The sequence below is a fragment of the Eretmochelys imbricata genome, chromosome 1, assembly GCF_965152235.1.
Source record: "Eretmochelys imbricata isolate rEreImb1 chromosome 1, rEreImb1.hap1, whole genome shotgun sequence".
NCBI lineage: Eukaryota > Metazoa > Chordata > Testudines > Cheloniidae > Eretmochelys > Eretmochelys imbricata.
In genome coordinates this window covers 345585555-345605672 of record NC_135572.1, presented here as the reverse complement: position 1 = coordinate 345605672, position 20118 = coordinate 345585555, and the positions used below count along the sequence as shown (strand labels likewise).

The 20118-nt window shown below is 43.4% G+C and overlaps 1 protein-coding gene across 1 annotated transcript in view; it reads left to right on the top strand.

Moving 5' to 3' along the window:
* Positions 1-20118, top strand: part of CAMK1D (calcium/calmodulin dependent protein kinase ID) — a 358532-nt gene that overhangs the window by 311719 nt on the left and 26695 nt on the right. The window contains exon 6 of the mRNA XM_077807888.1: positions 8924-8999. Coding sequence (XP_077664014.1) covers positions 8924-8999 — 76 coding nt within the window. The remainder of the gene's footprint in view (positions 1-8923; positions 9000-20118) is intronic.

Below are 20118 nucleotides of genomic sequence, written 5' to 3'. Positions count from 1 at the left end.
TACTCTCATGGGGGGGGGTGCATCCAGGAGCCCAGGTGGCAACCCAAGCTGGGAGCCTGGATGGCAGCCCGGCTTGGAGCAGAGACCTGGCACCAGCCTGGCTGGGGAGCCAGGAGCCAACTTTCTTGTCAGCTGAGCCAGGAAATAGACAAGACAGCCAACAGCTGATGTAAGGAACGCAGTGTCTACAGAGACACTGCGTCGCCCTAACTACACTGACATAAGCCCTACGCCTCTCGTGGAGGTGGAATTATTATGTTGAAGTAGTAGGGCACTGAATCCGGTGGGAGCCAGGCTGTAGTGTAGACACTAACATAGTTAGGTCAACATAAGCTGCCTTACGCTGACCTATCTCTGTAGTGTAGACCAAGCCTAAGTTACTTAGGAACCTAAAGGAAAGATGTTTAAAAGTTACTAGAAATTTTAGGCATCTTCATTTTTGGCTTGAGACAACTTAAAAGGATTTGATTTTTGAGAAGATGGGTGCTCAGTACTTTCTGAAAATCAGGCCTTTTTAAGGCATCTCAAGTTGGGCACCAAAGGTAGGGGCATCCAAAATCACTAATCCCCTTTGAAAATCTTAGCCAAACCAAAGTCCTGTTTCCAAAAGTGACTTAGGAGTCCAAGTCCTGTTGACTTTCGATGATATTTAGGCTCCTACATGCCTAAGTCACTTTTGAAAACAGGACTTAGGTGCTTTTGAACATTTTATTCAAGACCTTAAAGACTATCCCAGGCAAAAACAACAAGGAGTCTGGTGGCACCTTAAAGACTAACAGATTTATTTGGGCATAAGCTTTCGTGGGTAAAAAACCCACTTCTTCAGATGCATGGAGTGTTATCCCAAGCAATACTTCTCAATTATGCCTCATTACAGAGCCATGGTCCACACAGATCTGGTGGTATCCCTGTTTAGATCCCTAAATTAGGCACATCAGGAATGCTGAATCATGGAAATATAGTTCCATGGGACTCTCTAATGTATTAATCCCACCTAAATGTAACCTTACTGCTTTAGGGCCCAGTCCAGCTCCTACTGAAGTCCATGGAAAATTTCCTTCAGTGGGAGTTGGAGTGGACTCTTTGTGTCTGTTTTTCCCCCCTTCATTTTGGGTCTTTGTTTTTCATTCCTGAAAGGCCATTTCACCACATTTCTGATTTGCCAGAAATCCAGCAGAGATCTCAGCTCATGTCAAAGCTGTAATTTTATTATAGCTTTGGATAGGACACCAGGCCAAGGCACAAAAGTAATTAACAGATTTTCATGTTTGCTTTTGAGTTACTTGGTATCACTTTGAGCCAAATGGTGGAAAATACCAGTAAGTCTTTTGGAATATCTTTATTAGCAAGTAACAACTCAAGGAGTTGTTTAGGCAGTAACATGAGTAATAAAGTAAAAATAAAGCATGAGTACTGCATTTGTCAGACCTTCCTCAGAGACTGTAGCCAATTGCAGCACAATGTTCCGGCACCCCCATTGCATTAACGTACAGAAAATAGGGATTGTTTGTATGTTGTCATGGCTGAAGCTGTGTAAATTCCAGCTTGGCCCCTTAAAGCTTTCTTTGTAACAACAGATAGGAAAGAACCATCCCTTAAATATGTGTTCTACCTCTCCCTGTGTACCACAGGAAATATTTCCTCTCCCCGCTTGGAGTTCACACCTTTCCTGTACTGTAGACTGCAATCATTCTTTACAAATACTGGTCTGCTCATTAAGGAGCTGCACCCAGCTCAAGCAGGTGACCTGGATGCTCGGGGGGATCTATGGGCAGGATCTATGGGCAGGTGGACAAAGGAGGCATCCTCCTCACGAGCTTATGGAGCTGCTGCAGAGCTGCTCTGTGAATCCTGCTTTGCTGTTGTGGCTGAAGCAGTCTTCAGTACCCCTACTACAGAGGAGGATTCATGGAGTGAGATGTTCTCCAGCCCTGACTCTCCCTAGGCCAACCAATGCCCTGCCCTCCCCAACCCTCCGTGGCACCTCTTGGAATCCACTATGACTAAGGCTAAGATTTTTTCACAGATATTTTAGGAAAAGTCACAGACAGGTCATGGGCAATAATGAAAAATTCACAGAAGCCCGTGACTTGTCCCTGACTTTTACTAAAAATATCCATGATAAAATGAGAAGCCTGGACAGTTGCGGGTGAGCTGGGACTTCCAGGGGCCCCCTCCGCTGGGGGCTCCAAACTCTGGGGGTTCCTCCTGCCACCAAGGAGCCCAGGAGCTCGGGAGATCCCTCTTGCTGCCCACGGCAGCGGGGAGCTCTGGGGATCCCTGCTGCCGCCCACAGTGCTGGGGAGATACAGGGATCCCTCCTGCTGCCCGCAGCAGTGGGCAGTGTTGGGGGTCCCTCCTGCAGTGGTGGGAGCTGCAGAGATCACCCCACCGCCTGCGGTGGTCAGGAGCTGCAGGAGGTCTGCCGGCCGCCGGCAGCAACCGGGGACCCTGCGGCTCCTAGCCAGGGCTGGCTGAAGTCACGGAGGTCTTTGGAAGTCACAGAATCCGTGACCTCTGTGACTAGCCTTAACTATGGCCCTCAGATCCCATTCTACAGTACTACTTCCTAGAAAGTCATTTCCTATTTTGTGTGTGTTCAACTGATTGTTCCTTCCTAAGTGGAGTACTTTGCTTTTGTCCTGATTGAATTTCATCCTATTTACTTCAGATCATTTCTCCAGTTTGTCCAGATCATTTTGAATTTTAATCCTATCCTGCAAAGCACCTGCAACTCCTCTCAGTTTGGTATTGTTCACAAACTTCATAAGTGTACTCTCTATGCCACTAGCTAAATCATTGATGAAGATAGTGAGTAGAACTGGACCCAGAACTGTTCCCTGTGGGACCCCACTCAATATGCCCTTCCATCTGACTGTGAACCACTGATAACTACTCTGTGGGAATGGTTTTCCAACCAGTTATGCACTCACCTTATAGAAGCTCCATCTAGGTTGTATTTCCCTAATTTGTTTATGAGAAGGTCATATGCGAGACAGTATCCAAAGCCTTACTAAAGTCAAGATATACCACATCTACCGCTTCCCCCATACACAAGGCTTGTTACCTTGTCAAAGAAAGCTGTTAGGTTGGTTTGACATGATTTGTTCTTGACAAATCCATACTGACTGTTACTTATTATTTTCTAGACATTGACTGCTTAATTGTTTGCTCCATTATCTTTCTGGGTACAGAAGTGTACCATAACTCCCTTTTGTTTCCCCTACTTTAGGGAAATTGGCACTGGTGTAGCTACACTGAAGTAGCTAGCAGTTAAACTTCTAACTCTGGCATGCACCATGCTTGTGCTAGTCCAACTTACTATGCAGTGTGCCCTGATGTAGGGAACTTAGAAGTCCTGGGTTCAATTCCTTTCTTCCTGTGGTACCTGGGGTCCATAATCAACCTATAAATATTTAGATCTTTTAATTTTCCTCCCTGATTTGTTGCTCTCCTCTGGAGATCACATGTATAAAGGTGGGATTTCCTGTCAGTTTACCTGAAATCACGTGTAACAGGAAAAATAGCATTATACTTTGTTCTTGTGGGATGGCAAAAACTGCCAGCAGGAGATACAATTATGGGAGCAAATGAAGGCTACATTCAGCCCTCGGGCTAGGGGGGACCACTGGTAGTGTCCTGTCAGCACACTCTAATAACTAACTTCATGCAGCATGCTCAGCAAGCTTAAAATCTCATGTGCTAAACTCTTCAAGAACATGAACTGCTACTATCCTTCAGCATTCAGTTATTGCATTTTCTGGGAATTTATTAGTGTGTTCTAACAGAGCACGACCACTCACTTTGAAGGGCCGAAGCCAGCAACTTTTCTAATTCCTTTTCTAAAAATCTCTTTTCAGAACAACCCTTCCATTTTTCTTTCCAGATTATTTTAAATGAAATTGTGAAAAACACCAGATAGCCAGGGCTGGGAAGTCAAGTGTTCTGTTTATCTGAAGAACAGAAAGAGGTAGTGCTATTTTCTCTCACGTGCCTTACTGCCTGCTATTTTCTCTCACATCTTGACTACCTCTCCAGAGATTGCCAGCTGCAGTCTCAGTGGGCATCATTTCTAGTGGTGCTTTTGGGGCTATGTACGTTGGACTGCTTACAAATTAAATGAGACCATTTCACAGCTGTCCACCAAACCCCCTTGAGATGGCAGTAATGCAGTCACTGCTGACATTGGCTGGATATGAAACATGATGACCCAGATGTGAAGAGCTCTGTGTGATAGAAGGTCCTATTTTTTGCCTTTAACATTTTTGATTGGTCATTGTATATAGCATTTTAATCCAAACACAGATGCTTATAAATGCTCAGTATTGCTTTATAACATCTGAAACTATATTAGGCACTTCACAGGCATGTAAAGAAAGATATTTAGATTGTAAGCTCTTTGGTGCAGGTATCATCCCTTAGTTCTGTGTTTGTACAGTTCCTACCACAGTGGGGCTTAGTCAATGACTGTATGGCTCTTCGGTATTATTGCAATATCTAGGGGCATGGTGAATTCTCTGTCACTTGCTGTCTTTAAGTCAAGACTGGATATCTTTCTAAACTATATATTATTGCTGAAACAGAAGTTGTGGACTTGGTGCAGAAATTATAGGGTGAGGTTCTTTGGCCTGTGCTATGCAAAGAGGTCAAATTAGATGGCCACTTCTGGCCTTAAGAGTTGTGAATCTGTGAAAACAGATAATAAGTCTCTGCCCCAGAGAGCTTAAAATATTACTGGAGACAAGAGAAATGAAGCCCTGCACCAAGAGAGCAGGGATGGGAAGAGGCAGAGAAGGATCATGAGTTCGCTTTGGTGGCTAGGCCCACATCTTGGTGGCATTTTCTTAAAATAGATGTTTTATTTTATTGCAATAGGATTATGATTAAGGCTGACTTTTTGCTTTGGGTTTTTTTGCTTGGTGGAGGTAGAAGGGGGTAGTGGAGGAGGAGCTAAGGGGAAAGAAGAATGGAGGAGGATGACAGAAAAGGTAGGAGAGAAAGGGGAAGAGAAGACAAGAAACTGGCAAGGGAATGTGTGATCTGGTAGCAAACATGGGAGACAGAGGGATGAGAGGAGCACAGACAGTTAGACAGCAGGTGTAAATAAAAACAGTCCTAAAGGTATGTTTGGTGTTCTGATTACATCTCCTTGTGGCTGGTGTGTAGTATGTACATTACATGGCCCCCTGCTCCAAATTCTGCTGCTGGAAGAGTGAGCAATGCTCTGGGAGCTGGAGCTTTAAGCTCTTCTCACTGCTGCTGGGGCAGCCTCGTGTCCTCAGTGACTCCTGGGGAATCCAGGGAGGGGTGTGGTGATGGAAGCTGCAGTCCAGTCTCCTGCTCCCTGGTGCCAGCATACAGCCCTTGGCTTCATGGAAATTTAAGTTGAAAACCCCTAATTTCCACCAGTGTGTAAACCTTTAGAAAATAGCAGCTCCCCAGGGTCCTTGGCAGAAGTGAGTAGGGCTTTTTGCCACAGGGCGTAACTCATCACATATGTTTTAATGAATTCGACCTACAGAAAGAAAGGAGTGAATTCTTCCCCACTTGTTAATTTCACTCTCCCTACTTCCATTTTCTGTCTCAGTTTCTCCGCAGCCATTTGTCTTGTTTTACTGCATAGCACCAATGGCCTCTTTTTTTTTAATCACAATTCTTGCTTTCGCCTCTCGGAGCAACATGAGCAACTGGTTCTCACAGCTCTCTCCAACTTGTTTCTTCAGATCACTGGACACATGAATTTCTTTCAGAATTCCATTGCCCTAAGTGTTGCTCCCCCAGCATATTGATCATTATGAGGTTTGGTCTGGTCTGGCCTGGCCTAGGGAGGAACGTTGGCCCACTGGTTTGGGCACTAGGCTGGGTCTTGGAAGACATGGGTTTCATTCCTTGCCCTGCCATGGCCTTCCTGTGTGACTTGGACTAGTTAGTTAGTGTCTCTGTTCTTAAGTTCTCTACTCACGGGGATATTGCGAGGATAAATACACTACAGACAGCGTAGAAGGTGTGTAGGGCAATGAAGGCCATATAAGAACCGTAGATAGAATAGGTGTCCGCCATTGCTATTATCACAAATCCTGTCCTCAGATGCATGTATGGAAGTCCTGTTGATATGTATCAAAAGCAGATTGGGCCACTGTTCTTGCCTTCTTTTCTTCACATGCCCCTACCTTAATTGCTGAGTTATTGCCCTTTGAAACAAAAACCAATAGCCATGCTACTTTAGCATTCAGAAAACTCTTTAGAGTCCCAGCCCTTCTGCTTTAGAAGCCACCATCCTGCAACAGATGCAGACGAAGTATTGCAGTCATGCTCACCTAGGGCATGATCGTGTGATGTGCTTAGCATCATGTTGCAGGAGGCTCTAGTCAGATTGGGCCCCCAGTGCAGAGAGGAGTCTAAAAGGAGAAGTATGGTACTTTGCAGGCTTTTGAGAGGCGTGAGTGGTGCAAACTGAGGAAAGGACTATGGCCCCTGTCCTGCAAAAGGAACAACGTAGGTGGAACCTTGCACTACATGGAGTTCCACTGAAGTTCAGGATCCACCCATGCAGAGTCAATGTCAGGATCAGAGCCTGCAATGACTGTTAATGTTATTATTGACTTGAGCCAGAGCCTGCTCCCATTAAAGTCAATGGCTGCTTTGTCACTGACGTCAATAGGAGAAGGAGCAAGTCCATTGTTCATATATTCCACTCTCATAAAAATTGAGGCATGTTCTCAGTGCACAGGATGGGGCACCAGGAACCTCTGAGTTCTAATCCTAGCTCTGAAACTGACTCGCACTAGGGCACCAGGGCAAGTCCCTTAACTTCTCTGGGTCTAGTTTCCCCCTGTGTAAAATGGGGATGAGAACACTGGCCTATCTCACAGGCATGCCTGAGGGTTCAGTAGTGTTTGTGTTTGAAGATGAAAAAGAATTGTCCAGCATATGTGCTTAACATATTGTTAATCCTATATTTGAACAGAAGTGTTATCATTTGTTGTTTTGTAGTGGCCAAAGTCTGGTAGGCTGTTCTTCCTCCATCTCCAAAGTGAGCATAATATTTGCCCTACATCATAGGGCTGTGTGAAGCTTAATTCATCCTAACCTACAAGGCTCTTCGTAACCTCACTTCCAGCCATCTCTCTGTTCTCATTTCCTCTAGACTTCTCCCAGTCATTACTCCTTACATCTCCCAAGTCTATTCTTGGCAGATGAGAGCAAGGAGACAATATCGTAAATAGGGTGCAGTATGAGAGAAGGCTTGAAGCCAAGTCCCTTGTCCTCCTTAAATCCCTCCTTGTACACTCTCCTCCAAGCAACTCCTCGTCATTAATAACTTCCACGCCCTCCTCCTCCAGAAATTTTGTCCTGGGTTCCTTTGCCCTGTTTTATTTAGACTGTTCGGTCTCTGCAGCAGGAAATCTTTAGCTAGGTGCTCTGTAAATGTACTGCATTGTGTACAGCAAGGGGCCAGAGTGTGATATGCTTGACCACATTAAGTGGCCCCTTTCTTTTGGAGTAGCCCCATTGTCTTCAGTAGGATTACCTGCAGAGTAAAAGTACTACTCAACATGAATAGTTGTGGCAGAACCTGGCCCTTAAAATCCTCAGTACTCATGAGAAAACCCTGTGCTTTTAAACCCAACACGGCAGGTCAACTTTATAAATATCATGAGCAATGATTTTTGCATTACTGTGGGCATTTTGCTTTGAAAATTCAAAAGCTTCTTTACATGAAAAAGATTAAGGCCATGGGGTTTAAAATTCAGTGTTAAGCATTTCCAGATGAAAGCTACCAGCATAGACATAGTTCTCCAGACTTTCATGTAGTAAATGTGCCTTTTTAAGGTTCAGTGATTTAAAAAAAAAAACCCAAAAGCCTTTGAATAAATGTTCAGCCTCCATCTTCCACGGGATATAGTAGTTAACAGTTTTAAATGCAAATGAGGCTCAGTTCTTTTGTGTGTGTCTAGCTCTAATTCCTAGCTCTTTTAGTTTCTCTCAGTTATTGTGGTCTCTTTGCTCCCTGAGACAGAAGGGCAAGTGGCTCCCTCTGACTCTGACAACCGCGATGCTTCATTAGTCAGGTTGTAGGAGGTACAGTGACAGCTGTCTAGCTCTCATCCCTCTCCTGGAAACTTAGCATATCAGCTCAGTGACACATGGTCCTCAATTTGAGTTGCTTCCTGAAATCTTCCATTTGATAGCACAATGCCACAGAGCTGCCAACTTATAAATGTACATTTGAGTAATTGTGCAACACTGTCTTGTTTTTCTTCGCATTACCAAAAGTTCTTTTGACGGGAAGCTGATGATCCTGTGGCCTGATTGTCTTTTATATTTTTTTTTATGTGCTTGTTTTTGTTTTCAGTCCTCTAATCTCTATCGGAAGATGATGAGCTAACTCTGCATTCGGATTCAATTTTCTTTCAATAAATACTCTTTAAAACTTTCTGGTTTGGCCTTCTAATATGAGGCCTGAGTCTGGGAGTTAGGGAACAAGTCAAGGTAGTCTCAGCTCCCAAAATAAATAATGGGCATTACACAGAATTGGGCCTGGGATGTTGTGAAGGCCAAAACTATAATAGAGTTAAAAAAAGAACTAGATATGTTCATGGAGGATAGGTCCATCAATGGCTATTAGCAAAGATAGTCAGGGAGGCAACCTCATGCTCTGAATGTTTGCCAGAAGCAGGGAGTGGATGACAGGAAATGGATCACTTGATGATTACCTGTCCTATTCATTCCCTCTGGAGCACCTGGCATTGGCCACTGTCGGAAGACAGGATACTGGGCTAGATGGACCTTTGGTCTGACCCAGTACGGCCGTTCCTATGTTGGCCAAGGGATTCTATGAATGACCGTGGAGTCCTGCATGTTGGCAACACGCACAGTTTTGGTCTTGTTACATTTAGCTATATGACTTTTATTTTTCCAGCTCCTGAAGTGCTGGCCCAGAAACCCTACAGCAAAGCGGTGGATTGTTGGTCTATTGGGGTAATCGCATACATTTTGTAAGTATCTGTTAATTTTATAACTATAGGATCTGTAACACATACTCAGCTGTGTATATTTTTCCTCTTATCAAGGGAAGCTCACCCCTATTGTCTGAGTCCACAGTAGCTGGAAAGGATATGGGAGTCAAGATGGAAAGAGTCTGGGAACCCCTGGGCACAGGGACATGGTGATGCAGTGGTCATTCCTGCTGACTAGGGAGCTGTGCCTATAACAGTGCTGGGGATCAATGGGCACCAGCTGAAACCTGCTGTGTGTGTATGAATGTGTGAGGTCAACCTCTAGTGGTTGGCCTACAGGGAAGAGAAGGGACCTGCTGCTTGTGTTATCTATGGGAGATTCCCTTCAGCTCAAGTGAGGAACGCCGAATTATAAATGTCAGCATTCTGGGCCCAGCTCCCTGTGGGCGTATGTGGGTTAGATCGTAATTGTGTATGTTGTCTGCAGCCTTAGATTCCTTTCATCAATTGGCATTTGTACCATGTGTGGTTCCTTGAAACATGTTTAGGCTGCTGCAATAGGCTGGCTCAGATAGGCCAAACAGGGCACAGCTAACATGACAAACTTGTTCTCTTTGTTTACTGAAGCAGGGAACAACCCTGTTGCTACTAAGTATAACAGAAGCCAGGTTAGACCTGTTGATGCTTATATTTCCAGTGGTGGTATTTTTCCATTTTATACAAATGTCACAGTCAAACAAGTCTGCAGCAAAAAGTGACTGAAGTGCCACGGCATCAAATTGTTCCTACTTGGTTCCTTTTCCCTTTGTGTAAACATTTGATGGCTTGTCAGCTTGCGTAACTTTTGCGTAATGCAGCACAGCTATTTTTGTGTGCACACCATATAATTGATACATTATCCATTGCTGCACAGTGCATATTGTTTGTCTGTCAACTGCATTTTCTTTTAGTCCCGAGTATAACTTTTATGACCTGTTTTCCCCAGTGCCACCCAAATGGTGGTTTACTTCTTCTTTTTTAAGTATATTGCACGGTTTTTCTTGAACAACAACAACAACACAATCCTAAATAATGTCAGTTTTCCGACACTTTCGCTGTTCTGCTTGAGTGTCTGCAGTGTTCTCCTCTGAAAACATTGCTGACTGGTGGATTTTCCTCAGAGCAAGTTTTAACAACAGAAGGAGGCAGCAGAATTTTGCAGAGAGAATTAAAGCTATTGGCACTGCTAAATCCCTAGAGCCAAATCCTGCCTTTTGCAGTCTCAGGAGCACTGAAGGAGCAGAGCTCTTCCAGGCAGGATGGACGTATATTAAATAGGGCTGTCAAGCGATTAAAAAAATTAATTGCGGTTAATCGCACTGTTAAAAAAGAATAGAATACCATTTATTTAAATATTTTTGGATGTTTTCTACATTTTCTAATATATTAATTTCAATTACAACACAGAATATAAAGTGTACAGTACTCACTTTATATTTATTTTTATTACAAATATTTGCGCTGTAAAAAACAAAAGAAATAGTATTTTTCAATTCACCGCATACAAGCACTGTAGTGCAATCTCTTTATCATGGAAGTTGAACTTACAAATATAGAATTATGTACAAAAAACCCCTGGATTCAAAATAAAACAATGTAAAATTTTAGAGCCTGCAAGTCCACTCAGTCCTACTTCTTGTTCAGCCAATTGCCAAGACAAACAAGTTTGTTTACATTTGCAGGACATAATGCTGCCTACTTCTTGTTTACAGTGTCACCTGAAAGTGAGAACAGGCATTCACATGGCACTATTGTAGCCGGCATTGCAAGATATTTACATGCCAGATGCGCTAAAGATTCATATGTCCCTTCATGCTTCAACCACCATTCCAGAGGACATACATCCATGCTGATGATTAGGGCCCTACCAATTTCATGGTCATAGGCTTTTAAAAAATAGTAAATTTCATGCTTTCAGCTATTTAAATCTGAAATCTCACAGTGTTGTAATTGTAGGGGTCCTGACACAAAAGGAGTTGTGCGGAGGTTGCAAGATTAATTTTTTTAATCACGGTTAATTTTTTTGAGTTAATCGCATGAGTTAACTGCGATTAATCGACAGCCCTAATATTAAATAATTCAGAGATCACTGGGGATGCCATTACTCATTAATATTCCTTTAAAAAAGAGTGGTGTTTACTGCCCTCAAGCCCTGCCACCTAACAGCTGCAAATATGGGGCTGCAGGGCCCAAGGCATATTGCTGAGTGAAGCACTCCTCCTCATGTGTTTTCCTGAAGCTTTGAGTCTTAGGTTAGTAATAGAGGGAAAGTCTAGCAAGGTTTTTCTGTCCATTTTTAAGTCAAGTCCTCAGTCCTGCCTATGCTAAGCATAGTACTTCAGCCTGGCTCAGAGGCTAGATGGTAGAGAACAGCAGGCCAGAGGCTTGGCCACTATTAGCATCTCTTTCCCAGTTACAGTTCAGTGTAGAGTTTTTACCATAGAAATACTTATGTGTTGTTACGGCTACACACAAGCAGGCCTGGCTAGTGCTGTCTGGTTATGCAGAGATAAAATTAGTCCATGTTCTATCCATGTCCTCAGCTCCATTCAGCCATGGCACATGCAATCAAATGCTTTTTGCTGCTGATGTTTCACTAGTTGCTTTTACGCTCCCTAATACCCCTGTTTTATTATTAGTTGTGTCGGAAGGCAGGAGCTGTGCTCATGAAGATGATCAACAGTGAACCCCTCTGCAGCACTTGGTTAAGAAATAATCCTCCCAGTGATCTGTGTGTAACTATCAGATAGAAGGTTTCAGTCCTGCCCCTTGACACGTGGCTCAAGCAATGTTACCAATATACACTCTTTTCACACCAGTGAAACTGTGTGTTTTGCTGGCATCAGTGCAACAGTATCTCCTATTTGTTTTCAAAATCGATGTGTGCTTGTGTTTTTCAAAAAAAATACACATACTGCTCTGAAGACTTAAAATTCCACTACCCTATCGGGAATTCCCTGCCCAGCAGGGTGAAATCCATTGAATAACAACGAGGTCCTATAAGAAGAGATGGAATTTTAAGGCTTCTGGATTACATATCTAATAGGAATCTAATTTTTACTATATACATTAGAAAGTATAATAATAACAATGATTTGCCATACCAGCTATGACATAATGTATTTGCCACACCATTATTCAGACATCCCATCTCCAGTAATACCCAATACCTGATGCTTTGAAAGAAAGTGGAAGCCCCTGAGATGGACTTAGCCAATGGTAGATGTTCGGTGAAAAAGAGAATGGGATTCCCTCCCAGTCTTCATAGTAAATAGCCCTGCAGGCTTTTTGATACCACATTGATGGGAACAGTATTAATGCCTGGATGAAGAGAAAGTGACCAGTTTAGGATCTTCAGCTAAGATGATAATTGGCCTGAAATGAGTGACTACATCTGACTTTATACTTGCATTATTCGCTCACACTTCCAGAATAACTCTCTCAACCAGGCAGAGAATGCTACTATATCTAGACTGGCTAAAAAGTTCCAGTGGGTGAAGGTGAAGCCAATACCTGCTTAACAAGCCAGGCTGTTAGTTCCAATCATTGTGTGTGTTGAGGGGGGTGAGATTCAAAGTAATTTCTGGGCAGAACAGAAAACATTTACCAGAGCTTACTTCCTCTTAGCATGTCACCGTCGTTGGATTTAAAAAGATGGCAGTTTAGGGGAACCCAATTCAGAAGCAGGGCATAAATGAAAAATGTTATAAAATATTGTTACTGTTAGTGATTTAACTACATCCAAACAGAAACACACACTCTCCCAGGATAGTCTTGAGCTTATGACATTGAGAAAACAAGCTATTTCTTATGCATTGCTATTTTTGATGAATATTTGGCTATATAATAGATCATAAGCACACAGAAAAATGTAACCCTGATACGTGAAGATGTCTTAGGAAATGCTACCCTTCTTTCAGTGCCAGCCTCTAATGCTTTTTTATAAATCACAGCCAGATTTCAGCATCTGCTGCAATGGAGTTTTTTTAATCAAAAACTCATTTTATATAAAAAGTCATTACTCACAAGAACTAATTTTAGCAGCTTGCAACTTCCTCTTATTCCAGTTGTAACATTTTCCAGTTTGAAATAGCTTCATTGTTGGGCTCCGTTTCCCACTGGTGACAAGGCAGTTTTGGTATGTGTTCAGTTTAATAGAAAAAAGAGTGAGAGACTTTATCAAATTCCTATCCCATGGGTTTGGACCCACACGGACAAGCTAATGAATGCCAGGTAGCTAAAATTCTGGTCCCTCAGATTCTTGTACATGGCGAATTTTAAGTTAATGGAAGCAAAAAATAGAAAATTGCATTATAAAGTTGAAAAGAATTATGGGTTGCAGCATGTTCTGCTTGAGCCTCTGATTATTTATATTTAACAAATTATTGATAGAGTAACATCGTTACTGTTTTATTATTATTATTTGTTAAGCAACAGTGATCTGTAGAAGGCAGTTTCCTTCCCAAAAACCGTGCCATCCCTGTTGTTGGGTTGTTTTTTACTTTGATGTAGATGTGCATGAAATGATACTAATAACTTACATTATATAAAACTTTATCTTGAAATGTTCCCAAAGTACAGTACAAAATGTAACAACCTGATATACAGGAAATAATTCCCACTACCACTGAGACAAAGCCCCCTACAGGGAGAATTGTGGCAGGTTTAGTAATACCAAGCATCACTACCCAATACCTTAGGAGAGGAAATGAGCAACGACATCCATTCGACACTGCAGGGGGAATTAATGAAAGCAGAATGTGGTTACCCATGTTGGAATTGGCCAGGATGCCAGAGTTAAACCCTGGGAAAATACAAGCCAAAATCAGCCATTCAGTAGCTTCATTATTCTTGTTAATGTGCTCAGTGTTCTCCATATTGTTGTGCCCTGGAGAGCTGTACGGTTCAGAGGTGGTAGTGTCAGCCAGAACGAGTGTCTCTGCTCAAAATGAGAAAAATACGTATATTCCAACAATAAGTAACACTTGGACAACTTCCCATACAGGGCATTGCTTCAAAGTCAGACCTGTCTGCCCCAGGCCTTACCTCTACCCATTACAGAGTGTAAAAGGGGAACACTCACACCCACTGCTGCCTGGGGACAGGCATGAGTGCAGCAGGTGGCTACCCCTTTTCAGTTATAGTCCTGTCCTTCAGCTTCTCCAAGTGCTTCGGGGCTTTCACCTTATTATGGGCACTTTGCTGGTCTGGGCCCTTGAACAGTCAGGGTCTTCCCCAGCTGGACTCTACTGAGGTAAAGGCTTCTGTTGATGCCCTGTCTTTTGGGAGTGGCTAGGGTCCACCCTCTCCCCCGGGCTTCAATCCAGGGCCCAATGGTGAGTAGCTATGTCCTGCACGTTAGGATGCTGCGCAGCTGCCCCCTGGACCACTTCCTACCCAAATTGCCCTTCTGCTCATGGAGTAAATTACAGAATCCCAAATAAAGTCTCTGACCTTCCCAACTCTCTCCTTTGTAGGCCTGATCAGGTCTGTTTTCCCAAGTCTCAGGCCACAAGAGCTCCTGGGAAGTAATTCCCCAGAACTCAGAGCAGAGTTCTGCTCCCTTCCACTGCCTACTCTCCTCTGAGCTGTTCTACTTCCCCTTTTAAGCCCTGTCTCCAGCTTGTACAGACTTTGCAGGTGTGGCTGGGCAGGGCCACCTGGGCCCATTGCTGCTCCTTAACCTCTTATTCTCTAGTGTGGGGTTTGTGCACACCTCACACAGAGATTTCAACATGTGCTATTATATCAATAAAGAGTGTGCATGATTTACCCTGGTACGTTCTGGATTGCAAGCTATATGCTGACCATATGCATGTGATGTGTAGAGCCTCTCCTATAAGTGGAATCACAACCACTGTGCAGTGGGAACTTGTGTAGCTTGTTTTGTTTTGTTTTGCTTTGGTAAAGAAATAGGTACATTAAGCAGGCCCCTACAGCACTTTCCCTAGAACATCAGAAAACGTGGTTCTCTTTTGCAAGTCCGGCTGTTTTTCTCATATTAGCATCCCATTTTATTATTTGGTTACAGGTTGGGAGTAAATTTAGGGAAGGGTGGGAATGGTAGGCACAGAGAAAACATAAGAAACAGCCAGTTGCTATTTCTGATGTGGCAAGACCCTTAAATAGTCTTTAAAGTGCTTATTTCTTTGGTGAAACTTCAAGAAAATGATGACAGCTAACAACTGATTGAAACTCCCCCAGGGTGAACTAGAATTTTCCCACTGGAGAGAGATTGTGTATTTTATTTTGACTATTCGCATAACTAAAGAAATATAGCAAAACCCTCTGAAAAGGAGGTCATTTTTTTCACACAGGATCTTCAAAATGGGCCAAAGCTAAGTCACAGGGATTTTTTGCTAAGTAAGGATCAAGTAAAAACTAGGTAAGAACCTTGGAATTTGGCCTAGAAAGTAGAATTCCACTACAACTTACTGCCATCATAAATTGCATGTGGGATGACTTCAGGACTCCGAACAGGGTCCTTTCCCATTTTGCCTTGCAAAGCCAGCCCATGCTCAGTGTAAAATCCAAACTCATCTCCCTTCCTGGGTTCTGGCTCTATTAAACAGATTATAGATTCATAGATCCATAGATATTACGGTCAGAAGGGACCATTATGATCATCTAGTCTGACCTCCTGCACAATGCAGGCCACAGAATCTCACCCACCCACTCCTGCGAAAAACCTCTCACCTATGTCTGAGCTATTGAAGTCCTCAAATCATGCTTTAAAGACTTCAAGGTGCAGAGAATCCTCCAGCAAGTGACCCGTGCCCCATGCTACAGAGGAAGGCGAAAACCCCCCAGGGCCTCTTCCAATCTGCCCTGGAGAAAAATTCCTTCCCGACCCCAAATATGGTGATCAGCTGAACCCTGAGCATGTTGGCAAAATTCACCAGCCAGATACCCAGGAAAGAATTCTCTGAGGTAACTCAGATCACACCCATCTAACATCCCAATAAGATGACATAAAATTCTGCTCATACCTTCTCTCCATGCTTGGCTTCTCCTGGGGTTCCTCTCTCAGGGCTGCCCTGCCCACACCCTATATCATCTTTCCCTAGAAAATTGCTGCTATCTCCGATATATCCAGATAGAGGTACTGAACCATCTGGCTCAGTGAGTTGGCAAACCCACTTACTCCTAACAGGGTGGGGTGTTTCAGCTGAACACTACCAGCCACGTACAAGCACTTCCCTATGTTCAACATTAACAGAGTTTCACTCTATGCCAGTTCACCTATTAGCAGGTTCTGTTGCATTGCCCATGGTGGGAGACCTTGGAAAAGTGTTAATGTCAGGGATAGTTAATAATAGCTAATCAGCTGGAGCAAGAGCTTGTTCTTGCACTGTGATGAGAGGAACATGTAAATATCTGAATGGAGCAGGGAAATGACTCCTTTAGTTCTGGAGTTGCCAGCAGAGCTGACCAGATGCAGAGAGTGGAGCACATTCCTCTAGAGGATGGTGCACATGCCCTCCTGGAGGAGCCCTGGAAGGGACTACTCCTGCTGAGGGAGAATCTCTCCTTGAGCTCTTTCTTGGGCATATGTTTCTGTATGGCTCCCTAGCACAGGGCAGTATTTAACTGCCACCATCTGTCCCTGCAATTACCTGAAGGCGGAACATTTTTCAGCCATAAACCTCTGTAAACCCAACTTAGCTCTTGTACCTCGGCCAAAGTAATCAGTATACTGTACACTTTACATGAGTTATTACTCTCGCTAGAGCCGCCTGACAGGACATGCACATGCCTGTTCACTGGAACAGGAAGGAGCGTGCAGACCACGAGAGCCAAGGTTTGTAATTTCCTCAGGACTTTTTTTTTGTTTGTTTTTTAAGGAGGATACTGGGAAATGCAGGAGAGTGGCCAGGAGGTATGAAGCCTCTTATATCTAGATCCCGGGATAAGAGCCCACCCAAGGAAAGAGTGATATATTTCGACCACCCTGTAGATTGGTTAAAACCAAAAGTTAAATAAATAAATAATAAATAAAATTAAAATAGTGAAAAAAATAAAATGTTGAAATTTATATAACTAATTTTATGTACCAATTATGTACAGTTTATTTAAATAAGTAGCTCTACTCCCTGCAGCTCAGCAATACAATTCGGTATAACCCACAAGTAGCAAATGAGCCATTCATAAGTTTCTATTTCCCGCCCGGTCATTCTCTGCCCTTACAGGTCTTCACTCTTCATTCCCAATATTCCAATATCGTTGGGAAAACACCTTTGAGGATGTGGGCCTGAGGCTCCTCAGTTCCCAAGTCTCTTCAGCCCTTTTGAAAATGTCACCCTTAGTGCGCCAAGGTGGGTGAGGTAATATCTTTTATTGGACCAACTTCTGTAGGTGAGAGAGACAACAAAAGTGGGTCCAATAAAAGATACTACCTCACCCACCTTGTCTCTCTAATATCCTGGCAGGGGTGAAAGTAAGGGGGTACGGGCCGGTATGGCGTACCGGTAAAAGGTAGCCGCCAGGACCAGCCCGTACCACTGACTTTAAAGCGGCCGCTGATGGGGGGGGGGGGGCAAAAGAAGTAGTTGCCCCGGGGCCACGATTTAAAAGGGCCCGGGGCTCTGGCTGCCTCTGCCACTACCGCGGCTGTGCCGGCCAGAGCCCTGGGCCCTTTAAATCACCGCTGGAGCCACGGGCGGCGCGGGCCAGGGAGCACAGACGACTGGCTGGGGGATGCTGACCCCCCAGCCCCACCCCTTCTGCCCGAGGCCACACCCCTTTCGGGGGGGCCAAAGCGGCCCTGTACCAGCAAAATCTGCATTTTACATTCACCCCTGTATCCTGGGGCCAACACGGCTACAACTACACTGCTTACCAATAGTGTGTAGCCTGCAAAGTGAGCAGCACTCTCCCACTCTGGCATGGAAAGGCTACAGAGTAGAGCGCACACACTGAGAGAGGCTAGAATTCTAGTCAGTTTCCTTTCTGTGTGTAAAGTTTTAACTACTACCCTTTGCTGAAGAGCGAAACTGGGTAGGTTCCTTTGTATCAAGAGCTCTACTCCTGAAGGTAGCTGCACAAGCAAGATAGCCATAATGGTATTATTCAGGATGAATAGCTTCCTCTCCGTGTGTATATCATGGAGGCATGATCAGTCCCTGTGACTGCGGGCTCTGAGCGTTGATATTTGCCATAATAATGTAGGTTATGTTAATATTCTTAAGCAGTCATAGAGTTAAGTAACTATGGCGCTTTATCCCAGTTGTCTGAATTATTTTTATTTTATGTTTTCATTGATCAGGCATATGGCATGTTAGGTCTTGTTTAGATGCATAGATAGACGGTTGTGATCATCTAGTCTGTCCTCCTGCATAACACAAGCCATGGAATTTCACTCATTGATTCCTGCATCGAGCCCAATAACTTATGGCTGAGTTAGAGCATGTCTTCTAGAAACACATCCAATCTTGATTTAAATGTAAGAGCTTGGCTGGTGTGAAAACATCTTATCAGTCTTTGATGAGGACACTTGCCCAAATGGGACACTTGTCTGCAGCAGAGTACATCTGGTTTGAAAGATAAAAGGCCAGATTTCAACTTCAGTTATAGCTCAGTAAATCCAGAGTAACACTACAAAGTCCCATGGAGTTACTCCAGATTTATTCTGTTATACCTGAGATCAGGATCTGGCCCAGTATATAAAATATATCTATAAAGCAGACTGAATCTTCAGAGTTAACAAAATATTGATAATTTTACTCTGTGTGTTAAGTGGGTTTAAATAACCTCAAGGGCAGGAAGCTGGCTCTGTGTTATACATAATGCTACTTTTTTATATTTTACAGATTTTTTTCACTTACTCCTGTTGTTGCTACAGACTAATGTTTCAGCTAAATCCTTTGTTTGTTTACAATGGCTGGCTCTCTTGAATTAAATACTTTATTTAGGTTAATCATCCTGGGGGTTAAGAAAACGTTATGAAAATATTATATGAGTTCTGTATCGGACAGGTGTGTGAAAGAACAATTCACATCAGGGCCTAAAGAGAAGTGTAATCGGGGTGCTTGAATTCTCATGATGTTTTTTTGTAGCTGCCGCCCTGTTAAGATTTGCTCCGTCATGGGATGGGCAGGAGTAAAGCTAACTTGTCGTGGTCTTTTCTTTCTCCTTAAGATATCAGCAGCTTGGGCCAGCAAGTCAGAAGCAAATTCTTTGTCTGGGAAGGGTAGAAGAATAATGCTGTGATAGTTGCAGTAGTCTCATTTGCTGCCTTTGTTTCCAAAGCAGGAAAATAATGCCTTTTTGCCAGTTGGATGGACTGACTCTGTTCTCCAGATGATATTGAACAGTGTGTGGAACCATTAACAACCGCTGATCTATCACTTCTTAACCGTTCTGCAGGAATTCCACAGACTCCTGCCTCCTTATTTCCCTTACACTTCTTTACAACGCTGTGGAGTTTGTCAATAGTGAATTTGCCAGGATCATTTTGTGTGTAATGGGTCAATTCATCAGCAGCCTTAATGTCAGGGTGCAAAGAAATTGGAGGTGCATTTCAAGTTCACTCCAGCATGCCATGCACTCCGCTTCTGTATTGATTAGTTGGCCAGAACTGGAGTAGACCACTCTGAATGAATTACATTTCTCCTCAGTGAGGTCGCGTAAGTGTTTATATTAGGAGGCAATGTCATTTCTGGCAGAAGCTGTGACAATCAGGTTCCAGACACTCCCAGGGGGTCTGAACCACAAAAAATAAGCAGTTGAATCGACTGATTGTATACAATATCATTGTACTATAAAAGTGTATCTAGTAAGGTCTTTTTTGAAAGCCAGTGACACACTGGTGATTAATATAATTGTGAAATGCATGTATTAACACTATATGAGGAATTATGGATACTCATTGATATTATACTTTAAAGTCTGTGGCCAAACAAAGGGAGAAACAGGTTTTCTTCCAGACAGGAGGGAAGGCAACTATCTCCCTGTCACCAATGAAATAAAGCATTGTAGAACCAAATCAGTGGACACCCCATTTACATAAGAGTCAACAAGAGGACGGGAAGTCCATAGGAAGAGAAGAATAGCGGGAGTCATCCTGACCTTGGGGGCAAAACAATGAGTTTGGGGAAATATAAGGAAAAGCAAAAGCCGT